Raw genomic sequence first — 20,612 nt, forward strand, 5'->3', positions numbered from 1 at the left:
AGATAGGGACATAGAAAGGGGAACCAGACTTGATGAGGCCAGTGAGGAGCAATGAGGATCAGGCTACTCCAACTGTTTTGCTTTCCTGAATCACTTTTGGAATGACAGGAGAAGGTGGGAAAACAAAGGAGTCCTGGAGGCCAATCGTGGACCAGAGCATTCCTGGGTGACATCTTTGGATGAGGAATTAGGGCAAAGTAGCTGTTGCATTTGGTGTTCAGGTATGTGGCAAATAGGTCGCAGCAAGGCTGGCCCCATTTGTGAAAGATCTATTTTGCAACTTCTGAATTCAGACCACTCGTGAGGCATGAGAATAGCTTGACTGAATTTGTCCACTATCACATTGGACTTTCCCGGGATGTGCATTGCTACCAGAAAGTGTTGAGTGTCCACCGCCCATTTCCATACTCTTAAGGCCTCTCGACAAAGTTAGATTTGGTTCCCCCTTGCTTATGTACTACACCACAGACATGTTTGTCTGATTTAATAGCAATTGTCCCTGTGTGAAGAGAACTGTGAAGTGCTTGCAACGCATAAAGCATCACTCTCATCTCCAGAACATTTATGTGCAAGTGGTTCTCATGGTTTTGCCAAGTACCTTGGACCGTCATTCCCAGATAATGCCCCCCACCCTATCTGGGAGGAGTCTGTGGTCAAAACTGCATTTTCTTGAGGGGGAACAAGTGGGCGACCTAAATGAAGTTGATCCATATGTAACCATGTCAGATCCTTCTTGCAGACATTTGTGATGAGAATTTGGTGAGACAGGGGGAGATCCTGCTTTGACCACTGGGGCAAATAGTAGCCACTGAAGTATTCATGTGCAGACGGGCAAGGGGAACTAAGAGAATGGAGGAAGCCATAGTCCCTAGGACTTGAAGGACTACCCTGGCCTGTACTTTGTGTCTGTTTGGTAAAGATCTGACTTGGTCGCGCAGTGATTCTATTCATTTTGGTGTCAGCTTTGCTGTCATGCTGGTTGAGTCTATTTCTGAGATTAAGAATACAATGTGCTGCGATGGAGATAAGGCTAATTTTTTTTAGGTTTATTGTAATGCCTAATCTGGCGCATACGAGTCTCATCCCTGGTTTTGATCAGTTGGTGCCTGGTGGTAGCAGTGTGGAGCCAGTCGTCTAGGTAGCGAAACATCTGGAATTCTTGACATCTCAGGTGAGCCGTTACCACTGCCATGCATTTGGTGAACACTCTGGGGGCTGTAGTGAGACCAAAGGGCAGTGTTCTAAATTGGAAATGACTGGCTCACAGCCAAAAGCATAAGCATCTTCTGGAGCGCCTGCACAATTTGATGTGGTAGTACGCATCCTGAAGATCTACTGAGCACATCCAACTGTCTTTCCCGATAAAGGGAAATATCGACTGCAGAGTGATCATTCGGAACTTCGATTTCTTTACAGACTTGTTGAGTTTGCTGAGATCTAGAATTGATCTCCAGTCCCATCTTTTTTGGAACTAAAAAGAATTGAGAGTAAGTTCCAGATCCTATTTGCTCTGAGGGGACCTTCTTGGATGACTTTTTCGCAGCAACGAGATAACCTCTGGTAGAGACCGGTTTACCAGGGGACCAGAAACAAAGGGAATCAGGTAACCCCTGGATATAATCGTTTGTACCAAATGATCTTGTGAAATGTTTAGCCAGGCGCTTGGGTACAGTGAAAGATGCCCCCCGACTGCCTCCAGAGATGGACAGTCGGGCAACCTCTCAGCGGCGATGGAAGGGATGATCAGAGAAGGTTTCTCTATCTCCCTGGTGTTGCAGACCTCATCTGCCAGGAGGATGGCATCTTCCATTGTATCCTCCCCCTCTGCCCCTAGGGGAGAGTTGACCCTGTGCCTGAAGGAAACCTTTTTGGGATTTACGGAACCACATTTTCCCTCCTGTGTGACCCTTATGATAGGGTCTAGAAGGAAGGGAGAAACGGACTCCGACGACAGATAAGGTTTTCCCTTCCTGCTCGCACCTGGTCAAGGTCTCTTTCACCGGAGGTCCAAAAAGAGTTGAACCATCCAAAGGGGACGTTGGTGAAGGAAGACAAAGGATTCTGTAAAGTTACAGAGACTCATCCAGGAATGCCTCCTAAGAGAGATTCCTGCTGTGGCTGCCCTGCTAGCTCCGTCCGCTGCATAGGAAATCAGCCTCATGGAGGAGTTAGCTATCGATGTAAGGGTGGAGAGCTGCGCAGAAACCTTATCCGTGGATCCCGAAGCTACTGAATCATGAAGGGCATCTCCCAACTCCTTCAGGAGATCCCTTTGAAGTAAAATGGGACAGGTAATTCAGCGATCTTAAGGTAAATGCTGCTGAAGAGAAGGTACACTTTTCCATACCTATCCATCGTCCTGGCCTCCTTATGAGGATGGATATTAGAAGATGTCTCGGACAACTCCTTCTTCGTGACCGCTTCTACCAACATAGCATCAATGGGAACTCCCTTGAAAAGAAAGGACTTATCTTCTGGTGCAGTCATAAATTTATGAAGAAAAACAGATAGATAACTCTCCCAAGGAAAAGTGGTGTTCAACAGCAAACAGATAATCCAAAAAAGAACAATAGACACCAAGCCACAGTCAAGAGCATATAATACAAACTGACTAATAAAAAAACGGGTGCTTTCACACAGACAACTGTGCTTCATCAGATGGTCTGGTGAAAGCACTTAAATGTTTTTTTATTAAAGTCAGTTTCTGTTATATGCTCTTGGCTGTGGCTTGGTGTTTATCATTCTTTTTTGGACAGTCACAAATTTTTTTGGCCTCCTCGGGACAGGTTCCACTGTATCTGGGGAGGTCCACGCTTTCCGGGATATGATTCCCTAAGAGCTGGTCATGAGGCTGTGTCACCCAGGAGGTGGAAGGTTGGGAACCAAAGGCCTCAAGATACACTGATTTGTTCTCAGTAGGATTAGAGGTCTTCCAATCACCCCTCTGTCTAAGGATTTCAAGTATGTCAAAAAAGGAGACATCCTCAGAGGGGGATCGAAGGGACCCTTCTGACTCCTCCAAATCAGTGATAGACTCAGGTAAGTCAACATGCTTCCTTTTACAAAGTCTCTTCTGAGGAAGCTCTCCAGTGGGATAATCTGGGGAGGTCCTGGAAGAGGGGACACCTCCAATGGGGGCTGTCTCTGATTCCCTATGCTGAGGGGGTGGCAGGGGAAAAGAGGCTGCTGTCGGCCGCTGGTGGGACACTGGGTTCAAAGGCAGGGCTTCTGCACTGGACAAAGCTTTCTCTATTGCTTCAAAGGCCTTTCCTCCCCTCTCCGAAGATGACCTCCGCTCCGAGAAGGAAGATCGGCTCCGAGCAGGAGGGACTAGCTCCGAAGCAGACATGGGAACCGAGCCGAGTTGAGCCAAGGCACCGAGAGGGAGGGTCGATTCAGAAAAAACCCAGGGTGACTATCCCCCTCGAAGTTGACTTGAGAGCGTCGGCTCCCAGATCCCTCAGCTCTAGACTGAGCCTCTGAGTATAGAGTTATCGGTTCCGAGGAAGCAGGGAGAATTCTCAGAACTGAAGGATCCAACATCGAAGAACCTGAAGTGTTTGGCTCCAAGAGCCAAGCAGTCGGAGGAGCAGTGGATTGTAAATGGGGCAGCTCCAAAGCCTTTGGGTCTGGAGGGGCCAATCTTCTTGCCAGAGCTGGGCCAGAGAGCAACCTCTTCACCACCTGCTCGATGTCCTCAACTGAAAGAGTCCTGGAGGAGCGGCTGGAGACAGAAGGAGATCTTCTCCTCTCTAATTAGGAGACCTCAAAGTAGGCGAGACAGGGTCGATATCTGGTAATTGTCTCGGTACCGAAGGTTGCCTCGACACCAATGGCACTGTGACAGACGAAGTGGAATCGGAGCCAGAGAATTTCTTTTAGTAGTCTTGGAAGATGTCTGACCAAGTTCCAGCTGTTCCTGGAAGGAACTGGTCATAAGACCCCTATCTATTAACTTGCATTTCCGCTCATTAAGAACCCTAGTACTGAAGGCATGGCAAAAGGTACAGGGTTCTTGTAAGTGGACTTCGCCTAAGCAGTACACACAGCTAGTGTGACTGTCAGTCAATGACATCTTCTGTGAACATTTATCACATTTTTTGAACCCCGAGGGGTGGTGTTCCTTATATTCTGTCTTTTTCCTTAGACATGCTGACAAGAACAAAGCTAACAAAGCTATCAAAATACAAAAACAACAACGCTAACTATAATAACAATATTAACAATAAACAGTCAAGTTACGAAGAGTAGAAATGTTTTTTTTTTTTTTTTCCTGAAAGCAGTAACACTCAGGGAGGAAAGGTCTTCTAATTTAAACAGGCAACTACAGCCCTCTAACTAAAACGGGCTGTACAATCCTATGGGGGGGGTAGGAGTCAAGCACTCAATACAAAGACACAAGAAAAGCAAATAACTATAAAGAGTAAAAGAAAATTTAATTATATTTTTGTTACTGTTTGGAGCTTTTCTCCCCGGGCCTCCCCTGAAAATGGACATATATCCAGTCGGACTATCCCGGTTAACAAATGTAAAATGTTTGTTTGTGTCTTTCGGATTTTCATGGTTAGGGGTCGCCACAGCGGAACTCCGGTCCGTTAATGATTGGCAGTTGATTTTTACGTACGGCTTACCAGGCCTGATGCACAACCTTCAACGAAGGTACGTCCATTCACGCATGTCTCCATGCAGAAGACGCTCTAGCTGAGAATCGAACCGGACAGCGTCTTACTGTGAGGCGACAATGCTACTGCAGCACCACCACAGCGGGTGGTTAACAAATGTAAAATAAAATAAAAAAAGAAAAGAAAAAAGTGGTGAAAATACAAGATTTATCAAAAAATCTTCTACTTAGCCAATGAGCCAGTAAGGAGACAACCTCGAAACTTTTGCGGCAAACGAGATCTGGAGAATTGCCGTGAGGCACCATGGGACAGGGGTTAGCCTCGAGCCAGTAAAAGCTTTCGAGCTTTAGTATTGGTCGAGTTGGAGCCGAATATCGGTTCCGAACCATCCAGCAAGAATTACGGCGAGATAGGACTACATAACATCAATGCTCAACTTCCTTGATCCCTAGTAGGTAACTAAACTATCAAAATAGAACTCCAACTGTGTTCTGTGCAGCAAAATTAAAAAAAATTGACATAAAATTAAAAGATCAAAGAGACAAAAAAAACCCCTCTCTAAATCACAACCCAATCAGCCTGAAATTGCCTCTCAATGCAAGCAGTAGGTTCATAGGTGTGTACTACACTAATGACCACTGGGGCCTTTTTAAACCTAGCCATGCATTCCCAATATTTGACAATTTTTTGTATGCTTGGTAAGTGTAAGCAGGGGCCTGTGAGATGAATCATTGACAGGCTGTCTCTGTCCATTAGATACATAGGTGTCAAATGAGATCTAAAGAGACACGAAATGTAGTGACTGAGACCTGGTTCAAGGCTCTAGATAGCACCCCTGCATTACCAGGCTATAACTCATACCACACTTTTTTGGCCATGAACCTGGACCAGAACACCAAAGACGGAGGTGTGTCCATATTCATTAAGGATATCCACACCTCCAGACTAGTTGTGCAGCATAATGCATCCGAAGTTATTCAAGTGCAACTAACTCTGGGCAAAACTGCAATCCAAATTGTAGCTTGCTACAGACCCCCCACCATGCCCCAGGATTCCCACTCCTCTTTTCTTGATATACTGGAAAATATTAGGGTTCAACCAAACACCCTAATAATGGGCAATTTCAACCACCCCACCATTAACTGGGAAAACTATTCATGTACCAACTCCTTTGCTCAACACTTTCTGGAATTCATAAATTCCAAAGCCCTGGATCAACTTATCCACACTCCCACTAAGGGCAACAATATCCTAGACCTAGTCATTACCAACATGAGTGACCGGTGTTCCACACCTGAAGTCAACTCCTCATTGGTCAGATCCAACCATAAGCTAATAACCCTAGATATTTGCATCCCGCCCCTATCCACCATTAAGGAAACCACGGTAAAAAAATTTCTCCAAAGCTAACTTCATGCTTAATACAGAATTGGCGAACTTCATGACACCCATGCAGATGGACAATACAGTTACAACTACTGAATCCTACACAAATGCACTCTATAAGCACTTACATGAGTGCATGGATCATGCCATCCCAAACAGAACTAAGATGCTATCCTCCAAAAAAAGGAAGCCAATCTGGTGGTCCCCTGCCATAAACAAACTCTACAACAGAAGAAACTGTTGCAAAAGAGAGTAAAATCCCATGAGTGGAGGAGCTACCTGGTCAGCCTCAGTAATAGGTTCATAGGTAGGTACTAGGCTATCTGCCCAAAGGCATGTATAAGCCTAACCGGAATGTGTTGGCTTTCGCCGCCCCCTTAGATTAGTTCCCTGTACCTCTGTCCAGCAGAACCATTGAAGTGATCCCTGGGGTAAACTTTCTGTTTCCCATCCACTCGTCAAGGTTAGTGAGGAGCTCTGCCTAATGTAGATTGGAATCTTGTTCCAGAGCATGGGAAGTCTCTGGGACAGGAATCTATCCCTCCAGCACGTCATTGTCCATGTTGGTGTGAATGACCCTAGCTGTACCTCCCTGGACTACATCAAAAGAGACATGGAGGAGCTCTCTTGATCATGTATCCCAAGCCTGTATGACCCTGACCCTGAGTAGCATACTGCCCTCACCAAGAATGATACCATGGTATAGAGAAAAAATTATCAATTTCAACAACTGGCTAAGCTTCTGGTGTCATTCAAAGGGGATCCAGTGTCTGTCAGCCTGGGATGACATGCTCAACAAGCCATGCTGCTTGGCTAGAGATGACTTGCACCTGTCACCCTTAGGCTTTCAAATATTGGCCAAGGCTCTTGCCACCACGATAGTGCCTTTTTTAGGCAAGGTTCAAAAGACAAACCCAGCCCCATAAATAGCACAAGTAACAAAAAACTGAGGGTAATGCTACTCAGTTACCAGAAGTCTAAACCTCAAAATGCACGCACTCGAGGCACTCCTCAGTATGGAGAAAATCGATATATGTGCAGTAACAGAAACCTGGTTTAAGGCTCCAGAGAGCACCCCAGCACTACCAGGCTACAACTCATACCACACATTTCGGCCACAAAACCCGGACCGAAATACAAAAGGTGGGGGAGTATCTATATTCATCAAGGATACCCACACCTCCAGGTCAGTGGCACAGCACGATGCTTCAGAGATCATCCACATGCAACTAACAGGCAAACTAACAGGCAAAACTGCTATTCGAATTATAGCTTGCTACAGATCACCAACCATGTCCCAGGACCCCCACTCCACATTCCTAGAAACACTGGGAAACATAAAGGTCCTACCAAACACCCTGATATTGGGTGATTTCAATTACCCAAACATTAACTGGGAGAACTACTCAAGTACAAACTCCATTGCCAAACATTTCCTAGAATTTATAAACTCAAACACCGTGGATCAACTGGTCAACACCCCCACCAGAGGTGACAATATATTGGACCTGGTCATCACCAACAAGGGCGACATGGGTGGTGTTCCACAATGGAAGTCAACCTCTCACTGGTTAGATCTGACCATAAACTAATCACTCTGGGTATCCACATTCCGCCGCCACCACCCCCGGTCATAGAAACCACTGTGAAAAACTTTTCAAAAGCAAACTTCGCATTACGAAAGACCAAGGTGGGAAGTTTCAAAGCCCCCATGCTAAAGGATAACGCTGTCCAAGCTGCAAAATCCTTTACTAATGCACTCTATGGGCACCTAACAAAACCAAGACTCACTCCTCCAAGAAAAGGAAACCAGTCTGGTGGACCCCTGCCATAAACTAGCTGTACAATAGAAGGAGGAAACTAATACAGAAAAGAGTAAACTCCCAAGAAGGGAAGACACCCTGATCAGTATCGGCGAGAAACTACATTTCCCTCATAAAATCATCCAAGGCTAGCTTCGAAAGAAAAATTGCCATGGACTCTAAAGATAACCACAAGGCATTCTTTAGCTATGTCAAGAATCTAACTAGCAATTCTCAGATCTGCTCAGAGTTAGTGCAGAATGGCACAAAATACACTGAACTGACTGATATAGCCAACATCCTGGCAGACAGGTTCAGTGCAAACTTCTCACCCCCAAAAGGGCCCGTAACTATACCAGAAAAATGTAGTGCCCCTGAAATCACAGACACTCAGGTTAAAACAACCCTCTCCAAAGCTAGCTACGAAAACAAAATTGCCACTGAGTCTAAGGGCAACCACAAAGCATTCTATAGCTATGTCAAGAATTTCAATGGCAACACCCAGATCTGCTCCGAGTTACAGCACAATGGCACAAAAATTACAGAACCAACTGATATTGCCAACATCCTGGCAGATAGGTTCAGTGCTAACTTTACCCCCCCCCCCACGCCCTAAAAGGCCCATATCTACACAGGAAGAATGCAGAGTCCCTGTAATCACATCTATGCGGGTAAAAGCTGCACTCTCTAAAACCAAAAACACAGCATCCAAGGGACCGGACAACATCCCAGGCTGCAATTTACATGAATTTCTGAAAAAACTGGCTCTCCACTTAAGCACCATGTTCAATCATAGTCTCACGTCAGGCTTTGTGCTCACTGAATGGCGCACAGCAACATTTATCTCACTCCACAAAGGGAGAGCCACCACTGATCCTAGGAACTATCGCCATATCAGTCTGATGAGCCTGGTCTGCAAGGCCATGGAATGTATCTTCATGGAACTCAAAGACACTGGTAACCTCCAAACTCTGGACCCCACCCAGTTCAAGTTTGTGAAAGGCAAATCATGCCTTCTGATCCTGATCGACTTCTTTGAGGCAGTCACCAAAGCCATAGACGAGGGTAAGGTGGTTCACACAGCCTATCTTGACCTCGCCAAGGCTTTTGACACCATCCCCCATTCTGGAATTATAGCTTACCCTCATTAAACTAGGTATAAATCCCTACATCACAAGATGGGTTGCCAACTGGCTCACTGACAGAATCCACACTGTAAAAGCTGCAGACTAAATCTGACTTCAAACAAGGGACAAATGGAGTACCACACGGTTCAGTCCTGGGACCTCTCCTGTTTGGTATCTACTTCACTGAAGTACAGGCTAACACAGAAGGCCTCTGGCTAACTAAGTTTGCAGATGACTGCAAACTAGGAGCCATAGTCGATTCCCCAAATGATGTGGACATCCTACAGAAGGGCCTCACTGAGACAGATGCCTGGTGTCAGAGGCATGGCCTCAAGCTCAATGTCAAAAAGTGCTTTGTCATCCCCTTTGGTAAAAACTCTGTACCCATGAACTACCACATAAACAGCAGTCTACTTAATGCTGAATGTGTGATGAGAGACCTTGAGCCCCAGGTGGACAGAAGTCTCTCCTTTGATAATCACATCGCCACAGTAGTCAGGAAATCCTTCTATGTGGCACACCTCATCACAAAAGGTTTCTCATTCAGGAAAAAAGACGTCAATGTTCCCTTCTACTCTGCACTCATTAGATGCATTATAGAGTACAACGCCCCTTTTGGAATGTACCTCACAAGACATCTGCAAAAGCTGGAAAGACCACAGAAGTACCTCACAAAGAGGCTTACTGGCCTCAAACAGATGCCCTACACTGACCGTCTCAAAAAACTCCAGCTTTACTCTGTAGCATTTTGCTACTCCAAGGAGATCTCTGCCTAACATATAAAGCTATGTTAAACCTAGAGCTCCTGGACATGCTACACCTAAAGAAATCCCAATCCCTCTGAGCTACACTCTCTAGGGACCTAAACCTTGTCACCACAATAAACAGGACATGCTGGAGGGTTAGATTCCTGCCCCAGAGACTTCCTATACTTTGGAACAAGCTACCCATCTATGTCAAGCAAAGTTTCTCATTAGCACTCTTCAAGAAAAATCTTGATGAGTGGATGGGAAATAGGAAGTACACCCCGGGGATCACTTATGTGGCTCTGCTCGACAGGGGCACAGGAAATTAACTTTCATGGGTGGCATAAACCAGGGAACCTTGTTGACTAGGCTTACTTAGGCCCTTGGGCAGATAGCCTAGTACCTACCTATGAACCTATAAGTGTAGTACACAAGGTTAAATGCTAAATTTTGATGTTTTATTTGTAACACTGAGTCCTGAAATTGCAGGGCTCGATGTTATATTATGATTCCAACTCCATCTCATGGACTTTCGAACCTTATGCCTCCCCACAGATTATTGATTTTAGTAACAGCTTTTATGGTACTGCCACTTTAGGTCTGTTTCACTCACCCAGCAAACTTTCCATAAAATAATGCTTCGTAACATCTCCCTCAGCTGTCTTGCATACATTCTCATGCTTTATCAATTTGTACCGATAGATCCTTGTTTGCAAGATAGCATCCCACTTGGATTCTATGGATAACTTTGAAGTACTATCTCCTTTCATCAGCTCTGTGTGTGCTAGTTTTCTTAGTCTTTTTTCATACAACTAATGCAACAGACCATGCACCATTTCATGCCCTCCTCCAACATGCTTTTACCTTATGTTCATACAAACATGAGATTTCCAGATTTGTAAATTAACTATAGAAAGACATATAAAGTAACTACAAAAAGGAAAAGTAACTCCTTGTTTTTGGCTGGTGATATTCTCAGCTGTGAATTAATAAGCTTAAGAATAGGATATGGTTCAAGAGACTGGGGAGACAAACTTTAATGCCATCTAATTTCAATAATGCATCAAAAGGAATAAGCTTTTAAAACCCTGGGTAATACGGCATTATAAACTCTCCCATGCAGTTTTATCCCCAGTACCCCTTGCTTGATATAACCTACTCCCTAACTGCATAACTTTAGAGTAGCAAACTGAAAGAAACAGAACCTGGTTGGTCAGTTTCAATGACACAACCAAACACAAATCATCATTACAAGATTCCTTTTGTCACTTTTTAGTAATAGTGAGTAAAATGTAGACTCTACACATCATATGATGCATGTTTTAAATGTGTACGCAGAGAGGATAAAAAGCGCAATCAGTTTAAGAAGTAAATGGCAAAGACAAGAAAACAAGTACCAGTGACCAGCTATCACTTCTTTCAGCTTTTCCTGGTTAGGGGTCACCACAGCAAATCACCTGTCCGCTCATGATTGGCAGTGGAGTTTTACAATGTCGAGTTGCCAGCCTGGCGCCCAACCTTCCACAGAAGGCACACACTCACACCTGGGGCCAATTTAGTGCGTCAAATCCACCTACAGCATGTCTTTGGGATGTGGGAGAAAACTGGAGCATCCGGAGGAAACCCACGTGACCCCAGGGAGAACATGCAGACTTCACACAGAAGGCATGCCAGCCAAGGATCGAATCGGAGAACCTCTTGCTGTGAGGTGGCAACGTTAACCACTGCACCACCTGAGGCCGCCCAGTGACCAACTATCACTATTAAACTACACCACAATAAATGAACATCTCTCTTACATGGTGCAATGTAACATCCCATGTCCCATTCTACTATTTTAAAGCAAATGATTTGACTTAAATGACTGACCGAATCTATCAAGCCCTACAGTAATGTCGTCGGCACAGCCTACAGGTCAAAGAAATGCTATACAATCCACAGTAGGTCCATTAATTTTCAGTAGCTTAAAATGCAAAATGTTAACTAAAAATAATGTACTGAAACAAATTAAGACTCTGTGAAAAGTGGTCTTTTATGGACAGATACCTAAAAGACAAATAACTCTTGAGCATTAACAAGAAAGACAGGTCACAAATAACCCTTACGAGGGAACAGTCCCATAACTGGAGTAAATACACATACCTAAAGAATGCTTTTCTCACAAATGCCAACAGACTGAGTGCTCAATACATCATAGTACCATCTCTCATCAGAGTACAGCAAGCAGTAAAGATGGGAATATGAAGTGTTCACTGTTTTTAATCAATGATTAAACCGATTATTTACATGATCTTACAAAACATGTCATGAAAGAAGCCCTTCAAATATAATTAAAGCTGCTCCATGAACAATCCAAGTATACATTTCTCCCTGAAAAATGAACCTTTATTTACATGCAGAGAAACTCATAATGCAAGCAATACCACATTTTTAATTTTATTTATACATTTACAGTGTACATTTACAGGGTGCATGTTTATGTACTTGTAACAAAACATACAATTGTGACAAGTGCAGTAAAACACTTCAATTATCACTTCTGCCATCTTACTACAAAAATATAATTTTCATTGGGTGTCTCTTGCTCAGATTCACAAATGGCTGGAATAAAGTGACAGTAGCTGAAACCCATTACGGGTCATAAAACAAATACAGTGGACAGAATAAGTATGCTATGAACACTCGATTCCAACAGTGTTGTTTGCACAACCTCATTTTCATTAAACTAAATGTTTCAAGATTGACTTACATGAGTAACACAATTCTACAAATCCAATGAGGTATATTACAACAAAAGTAGCATTTTTCACAATACACAACGAACAGTAAAAATTACTGAACTGCCAAGGTCTCAACCTGGAAGATAGCCTTTGGTCAACTAACTCAATGTCACAAGTAAACCAACTTTTATGTCAGTCACAAAGTGCACAGATACCCTTCTTTTCCCCAGGCACGACTGACTGCTGGTGCTCCAGAAGAGAAAATGAACTACATCAGCCAAGCATTACTGCAGAAATGATTGGGACTGGTTGAAGAAGGGCACTCCTTCTTCCAGTAAGTGAAAATTGTACTTTTTTCCTTTACTGCCAACTTGTGCTAAAAACATACGTAAGTATGACTAAAAAGAATGGCATTTCCTTGTATGGATGCACTGTGCAATCATATGTTCAGTTTCACATCATCTCTGAATTCACTATTTTACTGTTTTGCTCTGGAAATACATCACTTTGATTTAGATGAGTGCTACAGCTACATTTGAATGCAATGCTACCAAGATTAACACAACAGTAACTGCTGCAGGTCTGCATTAACTAAGATGGAAGCCTGTACTGAGATAATTCTTACTGATGATGACCGTGTGTGTATAACAAAATGAAAATGGACATATTTGCTTCTTTTTCCACTTAAGGTATGGCAAGTCTTGTTCTCACGTCTTTCACATATTTCGTTAGTTAGGGTTTCTTTTTTCACCTGTCTCTTGGAGTCAAGATACAAAAATCAGCATGATTTGTTTTATTACTTTAATTTTCTTTTTCAAATACCTTAACAACTGCCTTCCAGGTGATAAGAACAGTTATCAGTGCATCTTAAACTCCTGCTCCCCTCCCAATTCAGCACCCTGAAACAGAATCCATAGCCAGAAACATAGCTGGTTCAACCAGCACATTGGGAGTGTACTACACAACAGCATCCCAACCCACTCAGCAAAACAAACTTCAATGTAAATAAAGAGAACTGCTACATTGAAAGCAATCAAGTTATTACAGTTAGATCTACACTGACCTCCCCCAAACTATTCCACTGCCGAGCAACAAAAAAAGAAAGAAAAAGAAAAAGGATGTTCTTTCTACTGACACACCAACCAAGTGGCCAGATGCATGACATGCTGCCCCCCCCCCCCCCAGTCATTCAGGTCCCATTTCTGTGCTCTGCCCCAACCCTCTTTCATCATACTCTTCAGCAAACTGATACTACAAATGTAGCAAACTATTGCTACAGTTTATATCCTACCTGCACGGAGTGCTACACTGCTCAGGTTTAAGTTGACAAAAAATAAATATTTTTTTTTTTTTACTGTTAAACTGTAGCAAACTGCTTGCTACTATTTAGAGCACACATGAGTGCTACAGAACTCCGGTTTAACCACAAATGCAATACTGGCTTTTAAAAGCCAGTATTGCATTAAAGAGAGATCAATATTGAATGATTGCACCCCCCCAAACTTTGGACCCAGGGCAGTTGCCCCTCTTGCCCCAACCTAGTTATACTACTGTCCACAGCTGCTGCATGGTAGGGAAGCAAAGCTAATGATTATCTGCACAGTACACGCATTACTCTATGTTATGTCTTCATTGCAAGGATGTGAATAGCATATGCCCTAGATCCATAACCAATTGTCGAATGTGTTCACCAGATTCTTTTCCAATTCACTAGAAGACTCATGCAAAATGGCATGACGACTCCTGGTCACATATATAGGACTGAGACAGATATTGCCCAGAGTAAGCTGCACCAGCCATTCTCTCAGTCACTGGTACAGCAATTAAAGTAATGATCATGAAGAGAACAAGATAAAGTTATCAACAAGATTAAGCATCTGTTGCTTTTATGAAATAAGGTAATGCTCAATCACAGCTGTGATGTTAAAGTTTAAATGAAATGACCACAAATCCACCCAGGTATCCAGCCACAGTATATATTTTAGCACTTAATTTCAAAAAGGGCAACATGCTCCACCTCAATGTCAAGTCAATAAACATGTTTAATCAGATAGAACTTCTACCCACTTTTTACACAACTGACCTGCAGGTTAATAGCCAACACTACTCTACTGTAATACTTCAGTAGCAGCTGTTCAGAATGAAAGTCTATTTAACACACTACTGTACAAGTGTATGTGTGGGTCTGAGGCCTCGCACTCATTACGTCCTTGTTAACCATCCCTGCTTGTCCTCTGTTTTCACAATCTACCTGCCAACTAATGCCACAACTTGCTTTATTCTGCCTCCCCAAAAATAATCCAAGTAAAGTGATGCAATAGTCAGACTGCAAAATTTTATACCTGGAAACATGAATTCAAACCTTAAAAACACCATCTGCCATACAACAATTGCTACACTAGAGTATATAGTATCACAGTTTATCATTTCCCCAGCTTCATAATATTCAATCTCTATGAAATGTCAGACTCCCAAATAGAAACAGTGAAGGAAGAATGCATTCTTCAAATTCTGTCTGCCAAACAGTAGCATTTGTTGCTACAGTACACTTAAGCCTGCATATCCCATCTTCATTAATGTAGCAATGATTTTCATGCTTGTATATTAGGAGAATCTGTTTTCTGAATACAGCTACATACAGCATATTATATAAATGTGGGCACGTGTGTGTGAGATTGAGGGAAATGTGTATGTACCATGTGTGTACACAATCAATATATTCAAGTCTAACGTTTTCTTCTGCAAATACATACTTAAAATCTCATTCAGAGGGGCAGATTTGATTAACAAATTTATGGCAAAGCTTTAACACTTTCACTGCTTTTTATTAATCTTAACTATGCTTTACAGGTCAAGTCTTATTTGCATATTACCTCCTCCACTTTCAGATTTAAGCTAGAAATGTCTTAACACGAGCAAACCAAATTAAGACATGTTCAAATGTGAAATACTTGCATAGCAGTTTAGTCACCATAAGCATTTTTTTTCAGTAGCAATACTGGATTTTAAAGTAATAAAACACTTTACAACTTAGTGTTAATACAGTGTTTCCAATGTCAGTGACCAGTACAGCACATAAGGAGCATAAGCAGAAACTGAGCTTGCCATCCACAGAAAAGAAAGACTTAGCATGTGTGTTGCATATGCTTCACATACCATCTGGAAAGATTTGGATGCTATAACACCAGCTCATACTAACTAAAAAAGGAAATGCACATCAAGGCAACATCTAGTAAAGACTGGTACTTTCCACTGCAGTCCTTCAAACAGACTGTGCTTTAGGGAAAATATTTATTAAAAACTGAAGTATCTAAACATATTACTACTGATATGGTATAGACACTTGTATCCAGGTCTGCATGCACAAACAATCCAAAATTCAATTTAGTGCTTTGATGGTCACGTTACAATGTACTGCAAAGGTAAAAGCATAAAGCTCATTCAATTCAAACATCCCCATGGTGAACACATATTATGGCATAATTGTATGCCTATAACATGTCACTTGGCTTAATAAAGTATTAAAGTGATGGAAAAGGAGCTGAAGATGTGTAATTAGTTGCATTTTCACTCAAACATGAGTGCAACTTTGATTTACCTTTTCTAACAAGCCATTTAAACCCCAACTCAGTTTAATTTTCTATTCAATCAAAAATGTAGACCGGATGTTGTCAGTAAGTGACAAAGCCATGAACAAGTGGTGATGTTTTCAAATATAAAATGTCCCATCATGCACTGCTGGTGATGTCTGTTCAGCATTCTCATACAATATTATCTACTTTAACAAAGGAATATACAGCTCGATCTAATACACTGCAGTACTTCCAGGTAATTCCCAGTGGGGAGAGACAATGTTTCAAATGTCTGAATATTTAAAACACTCCAGTTCAGTGAAATAAACATACCTTCTTTTTGTACAACTCCTCCAAATGTTCTACAGCATCCACATACTTCTAAGTAAAGCAAGTCACCATAGTATGGTACACAACTTTACCTGTCAGAATTCAGTGGACTGCATGAATTTCCCAGGCAGCAAGGAGAACAACACACTTCTTCATCCATTGTTTTGCTGAATCAAACAACTTGATACATAAACATGCACATTATTTTTGTCAATGAGGCACCTTTTTTTTTTACATAAACATTCCATTATCTGCTGACTTGATTTGTAATGGGGCTTTATCCAAGCAGTAAAGGAAAAGCGGGCATTAAGCTAAGTACAATTTTTTTTTGGTAAGATCTAGGGACAGTTTATTGGTCTTTTGTTATGTTTACAGATTAGTTCAAAACCCTCCATCAGTAAAACGCTAAAAAGAACAGATTGGGAATTCTCACTTAGTAAAACCACTTAAGAAAAGCGTCTTGCTCCGTAGGTACCACATTCGTATGCTGTACTAGGAATATTGTTCTGTCACTGAAGTCTGTATTTTAACAGATGAATGGCACTTGTAACAATTCCTCTAATCAATTTAGATGAAAAGAGAGACAAACAGCATAAGAGGGATGGTGGACAAGGTATTCTGGACACTAGTGTCAACTCAGTTTATGTACTGTGTTCTATTTTGTTCTCCTGTGGTCTAGTACCCAAAGAGGCACTGGATGAGCACAGTGAATCTTATGCACACAGTGCTGAACAATTTCCCTGCAGATTAACAGGAGGTCCCTCTCCTGTGCTTCATCAGATGAAAAAGAAGTGCTTTCCCACTTTAAAATGAACTGGCAAATACCACTTACGATACTTAAAGTCTTTAGTTACTACATCACAGCAATTTCTAACTTACATGCCACAATATATTTTCCACTAAATCTTACCACAATTATGTGAATGGTTTATTAATAAAATGTTTCACAAACTTTTTATTAAAAGTATGTCCACATAATTTTGTATTTCTCAATGATGTTACTTGAGGGATAGCACAGGGTATGTCAATAGATTTGAAGGGACAAGAATTCACACATGCACTGTGGTGTATCCACTGAAGCCTATGGACATACTTGTATTCACTCCCTTACCTTGAAGTCGCAGAGGGTAAAGTTCAATTAACTTTATGGTGATCAGATAGGGGACAATATTATTTTATGAAGACTAATTTTAAATTTGGTGCTGGAAAACAGACACCAAGAGAAGGAAAATTAAGGGCAGCAATGGAGGGACCACATGCCAAGGTGAATAAGATAATTTAATAACGGTGACAAAACACTAATGTCCTTGAATATTTGTCTCTCAAAAAGTAATCAATTGTACTACCACTGTATGCTTTCTATACAGAGCACAGAGTACATACCACAAGCTTTGTTAATAATCCACTTCTCCAAGTCAGTCCAGCTGAGCTGCAGCAATTTAATTTCAAAAGATTATGCGCATGCATAAAGATCTAAAACCTGGATGAGTTTTCACACAACTGCAGAGTAGGGCAGGAAGTGAAACAGAGCTGAAAGTACTTTCCTGCTTTGTTACTCAGCCTACTACACCTACCACTCCTCCTTTCACCAGGTACAGGACAAAGAGCAGTCAGGCAAACATTATTTTACAATGTAGACACAAATAATGCTGTGCAATCAGAAAAAAACCATCATATTGACCTGACAACATTCTTCAGCTTGAGCACCACAGACAAGGCAATATAATGACACAGAATGCTTATCATGATGCAAGTAAATAATAAAACCCTGAATTTCATTCTCCTTACTCAATGGCTAAAGACAGAAATTAAATGTGTGTCTCATACAACTGCATGCCCAGACAATGGAGATTTATCAGTGATGACCAAATATGTGGCAGTACATTATGATATGCATCTTTGAGAATGGATATTTCATTTTAAAACAGTTAAGGCCTCAAGTAGCATCAAATAAGTCTATTTAACCATTTCTAACAGTACAAAAAAAACCTTCAGTGAAACCACTCGGGCTTTGCTCTCTAGGCTTTACAGATTAACCAGGGAATGTGTGAAGAACAAGCTTACTGTGGTTTAACTAATGAAGGTGGCATTATTCCTTTTGTCCTGATATGTCATTTTGCTTAAGTTTTGTGGCACCAGAAAGATAAAAAAAGCATCCTCAGTCAGTAAGCCTGGGGTCAAAAGCAATTTAGAATAAGACAAAGAACTGCATGTGTGCTAAATTCCACCATAACTATACATTACAATGAAGAGACTGTCATTAAGAAACAGTCCATCAAGTACATACAAAAGAAAAGAAATTAAAAATGTCTCAAAATACTAAATAAGAAACAAGTTCCAGTATTTCTTCTTCTGTTAGGATGAGCAAGGTGCATGCCACTGCTTGAATATCCGAAACACCTTTGTAGATTTGTCTGGCACACTCTGAGAGGAAAAAAGTGAAACATCATCAAACAGACACTACTTTATTTTCAATAAAACTTTACAAAAATGAAACAGGAACAATCAGAAAAATTGTGTTTATTCTCTCCATTTACCTACCTGCTAATCTTGAATGAGCTTACCTTTCTCACGTAATATGTTAAGCTGTTTTCTATCACTATTCAAATGTGCAACTTCTTTACCATTTGGAGATCAGTCCAGGCAACAACTCTAAAAAGCTTAATTGATTTTTGGGTTCCCTGCAGCAAACTATTCAGAGTGCAATCTACTGTACTGTACCTAGTACTGAAGACTGGAGATCAGTCCATATCAAAAATTGACAACTAGAAGCTAAAAACATACATGTTTCAGACAAGGGCAAAGCTCCACGTACCCTCTAACCTGCAGAGAACTACCTTCAAGTTGTTACACCACATGCAAAAGAGACCTCCTTGGCAGTATGGTATTAAACATATGATTCTGAAACCTGGTATTAACAGTGAAATGGTTCTATTCCACAGCTTTACTTTCATGATGATATACATTGATAGATACAAACCGATCTAGCTATCCTTATCTATATATATATATATATATATATATATATGTGTGTGTGTGTGTGTGTGTGTGTGTGTGTGTGCGTGTAGTGCACTAAAAGAAAAACAAATGGTTTACAGGTGCAAATCATAAATGCTATAAACTATTCTACATTGTTTGTGTCTTTCGGCTTTTCCCGGTTAGGGGTCGCCACAGCGGAACTCCGGTCCGCTAATCATTGGCAGTAGAGTTTTTATGTGCTGTCTTGCCAGGCCTAACGCACAACCTTCAACGAAGGAACGCCCGTCACCACACAGAAGACGCTCTAACTGAGAATCGAACGGGCAACGTCTAACTGTGAGGCGACAACGCTACTGCAGCATCACTACCGCTGTACATAAACTAATCTACATACTCCAATAAAATCCAAAGCCTGCAATCTTTTTCCATGCAATCTCCTAAAGTTGAGCCTATAGCCCATTCATGGTTCCTTCTGACAGCTAATCCAGTTTTCAGGTGCCCTACCCTTTACACCTGCATTCTAGCTTTGAGGTTACTGCAGACTTACTAAACAAAATCCTTCCTAGGTTCACAGTACTTACCAAGTTATTGATCTGTGAGGATCTCAAGAAGCCTGGCCTTGCATTCCCATGGTAATTATTAGCCCTTATAATTTGCAATACAAATACACAAAGGTGGGCTGAACAAATATATGCTGGGGAAATTACATGCCCCCCCCCTCCCTGAGAGACAGTGGTGTTAAACTGGAGATGTATTTGTGGCTAACGTTCAACCAAATAACATTTGTGTAGAGTGAAAGAAGTGCTCTGCCTTATGTGGAGTAGAAGATGGTTCCATACGATTGGTATTCTCTGCAATACATACTTCTCTCTCCAAAATGTTCTATTAACGTTTGCGAAAAAAATATTTAGTAACCTTGAGCCGGTGACACCACTGGACTTGATGAGGCAGAGGTCGCCGATCAAAAGCCTGTTTGATAAGAAGATGGATACGGCTATAGACAGTCATCAATAGTTTTTATGATTTGGGCCCTTGATTTTTTCAGTTAAAAAGCACTGTGGTCATTCCATTTGTGACAAGTGTTTGGACACGTAAATTCCAGAAAGGGCATTAAACTCAATGACTGGCCTAATGAATACAGAGTACAGTTGAACAATAATAACCATGCATGCCTTCAGATATAAGCTGTGCAATGAAAAAGGACCTTCTTACAATAGTTGATGTGTGGTGATTGAACGATAGCTCTTTGTCAACATAGGTTCCCAAATCTCTACCTACTGGCACAATTTTCAAATGAGTACTGTCAATGCAACAGTTACAAGGACAGT

General features: G+C 41.7%; 1 protein-coding gene across 1 annotated transcript in view; it reads right to left on the minus strand.

The window, feature by feature from the left end:
• Positions 1-12,103: 12,103 nt before the first annotated feature.
• The window catches only part of ZC3HC1 (zinc finger C3HC-type containing 1), a 554,828-nt gene continuing 546,319 nt past the window's right edge, over positions 12,104-20,612 (minus strand). The window contains exon 5 of the mRNA XM_044087346.1: positions 12,104-18,729. Within this exon, the coding sequence (XP_043943281.1) occupies positions 18,661-18,729 (69 nt within the window). The 3' untranslated portion in view covers positions 12,104-18,660. The remainder of the gene's footprint in view (positions 18,730-20,612) is intronic.

This window comes from Protopterus annectens, chromosome 11.part0 (assembly GCF_019279795.1).
Source record: "Protopterus annectens isolate FY-2018-M chromosome 11.part0, PAN1.0, whole genome shotgun sequence".
In the NCBI taxonomy this organism is placed as follows: Eukaryota; Metazoa; Chordata; order Ceratodontiformes; family Protopteridae; genus Protopterus; species Protopterus annectens.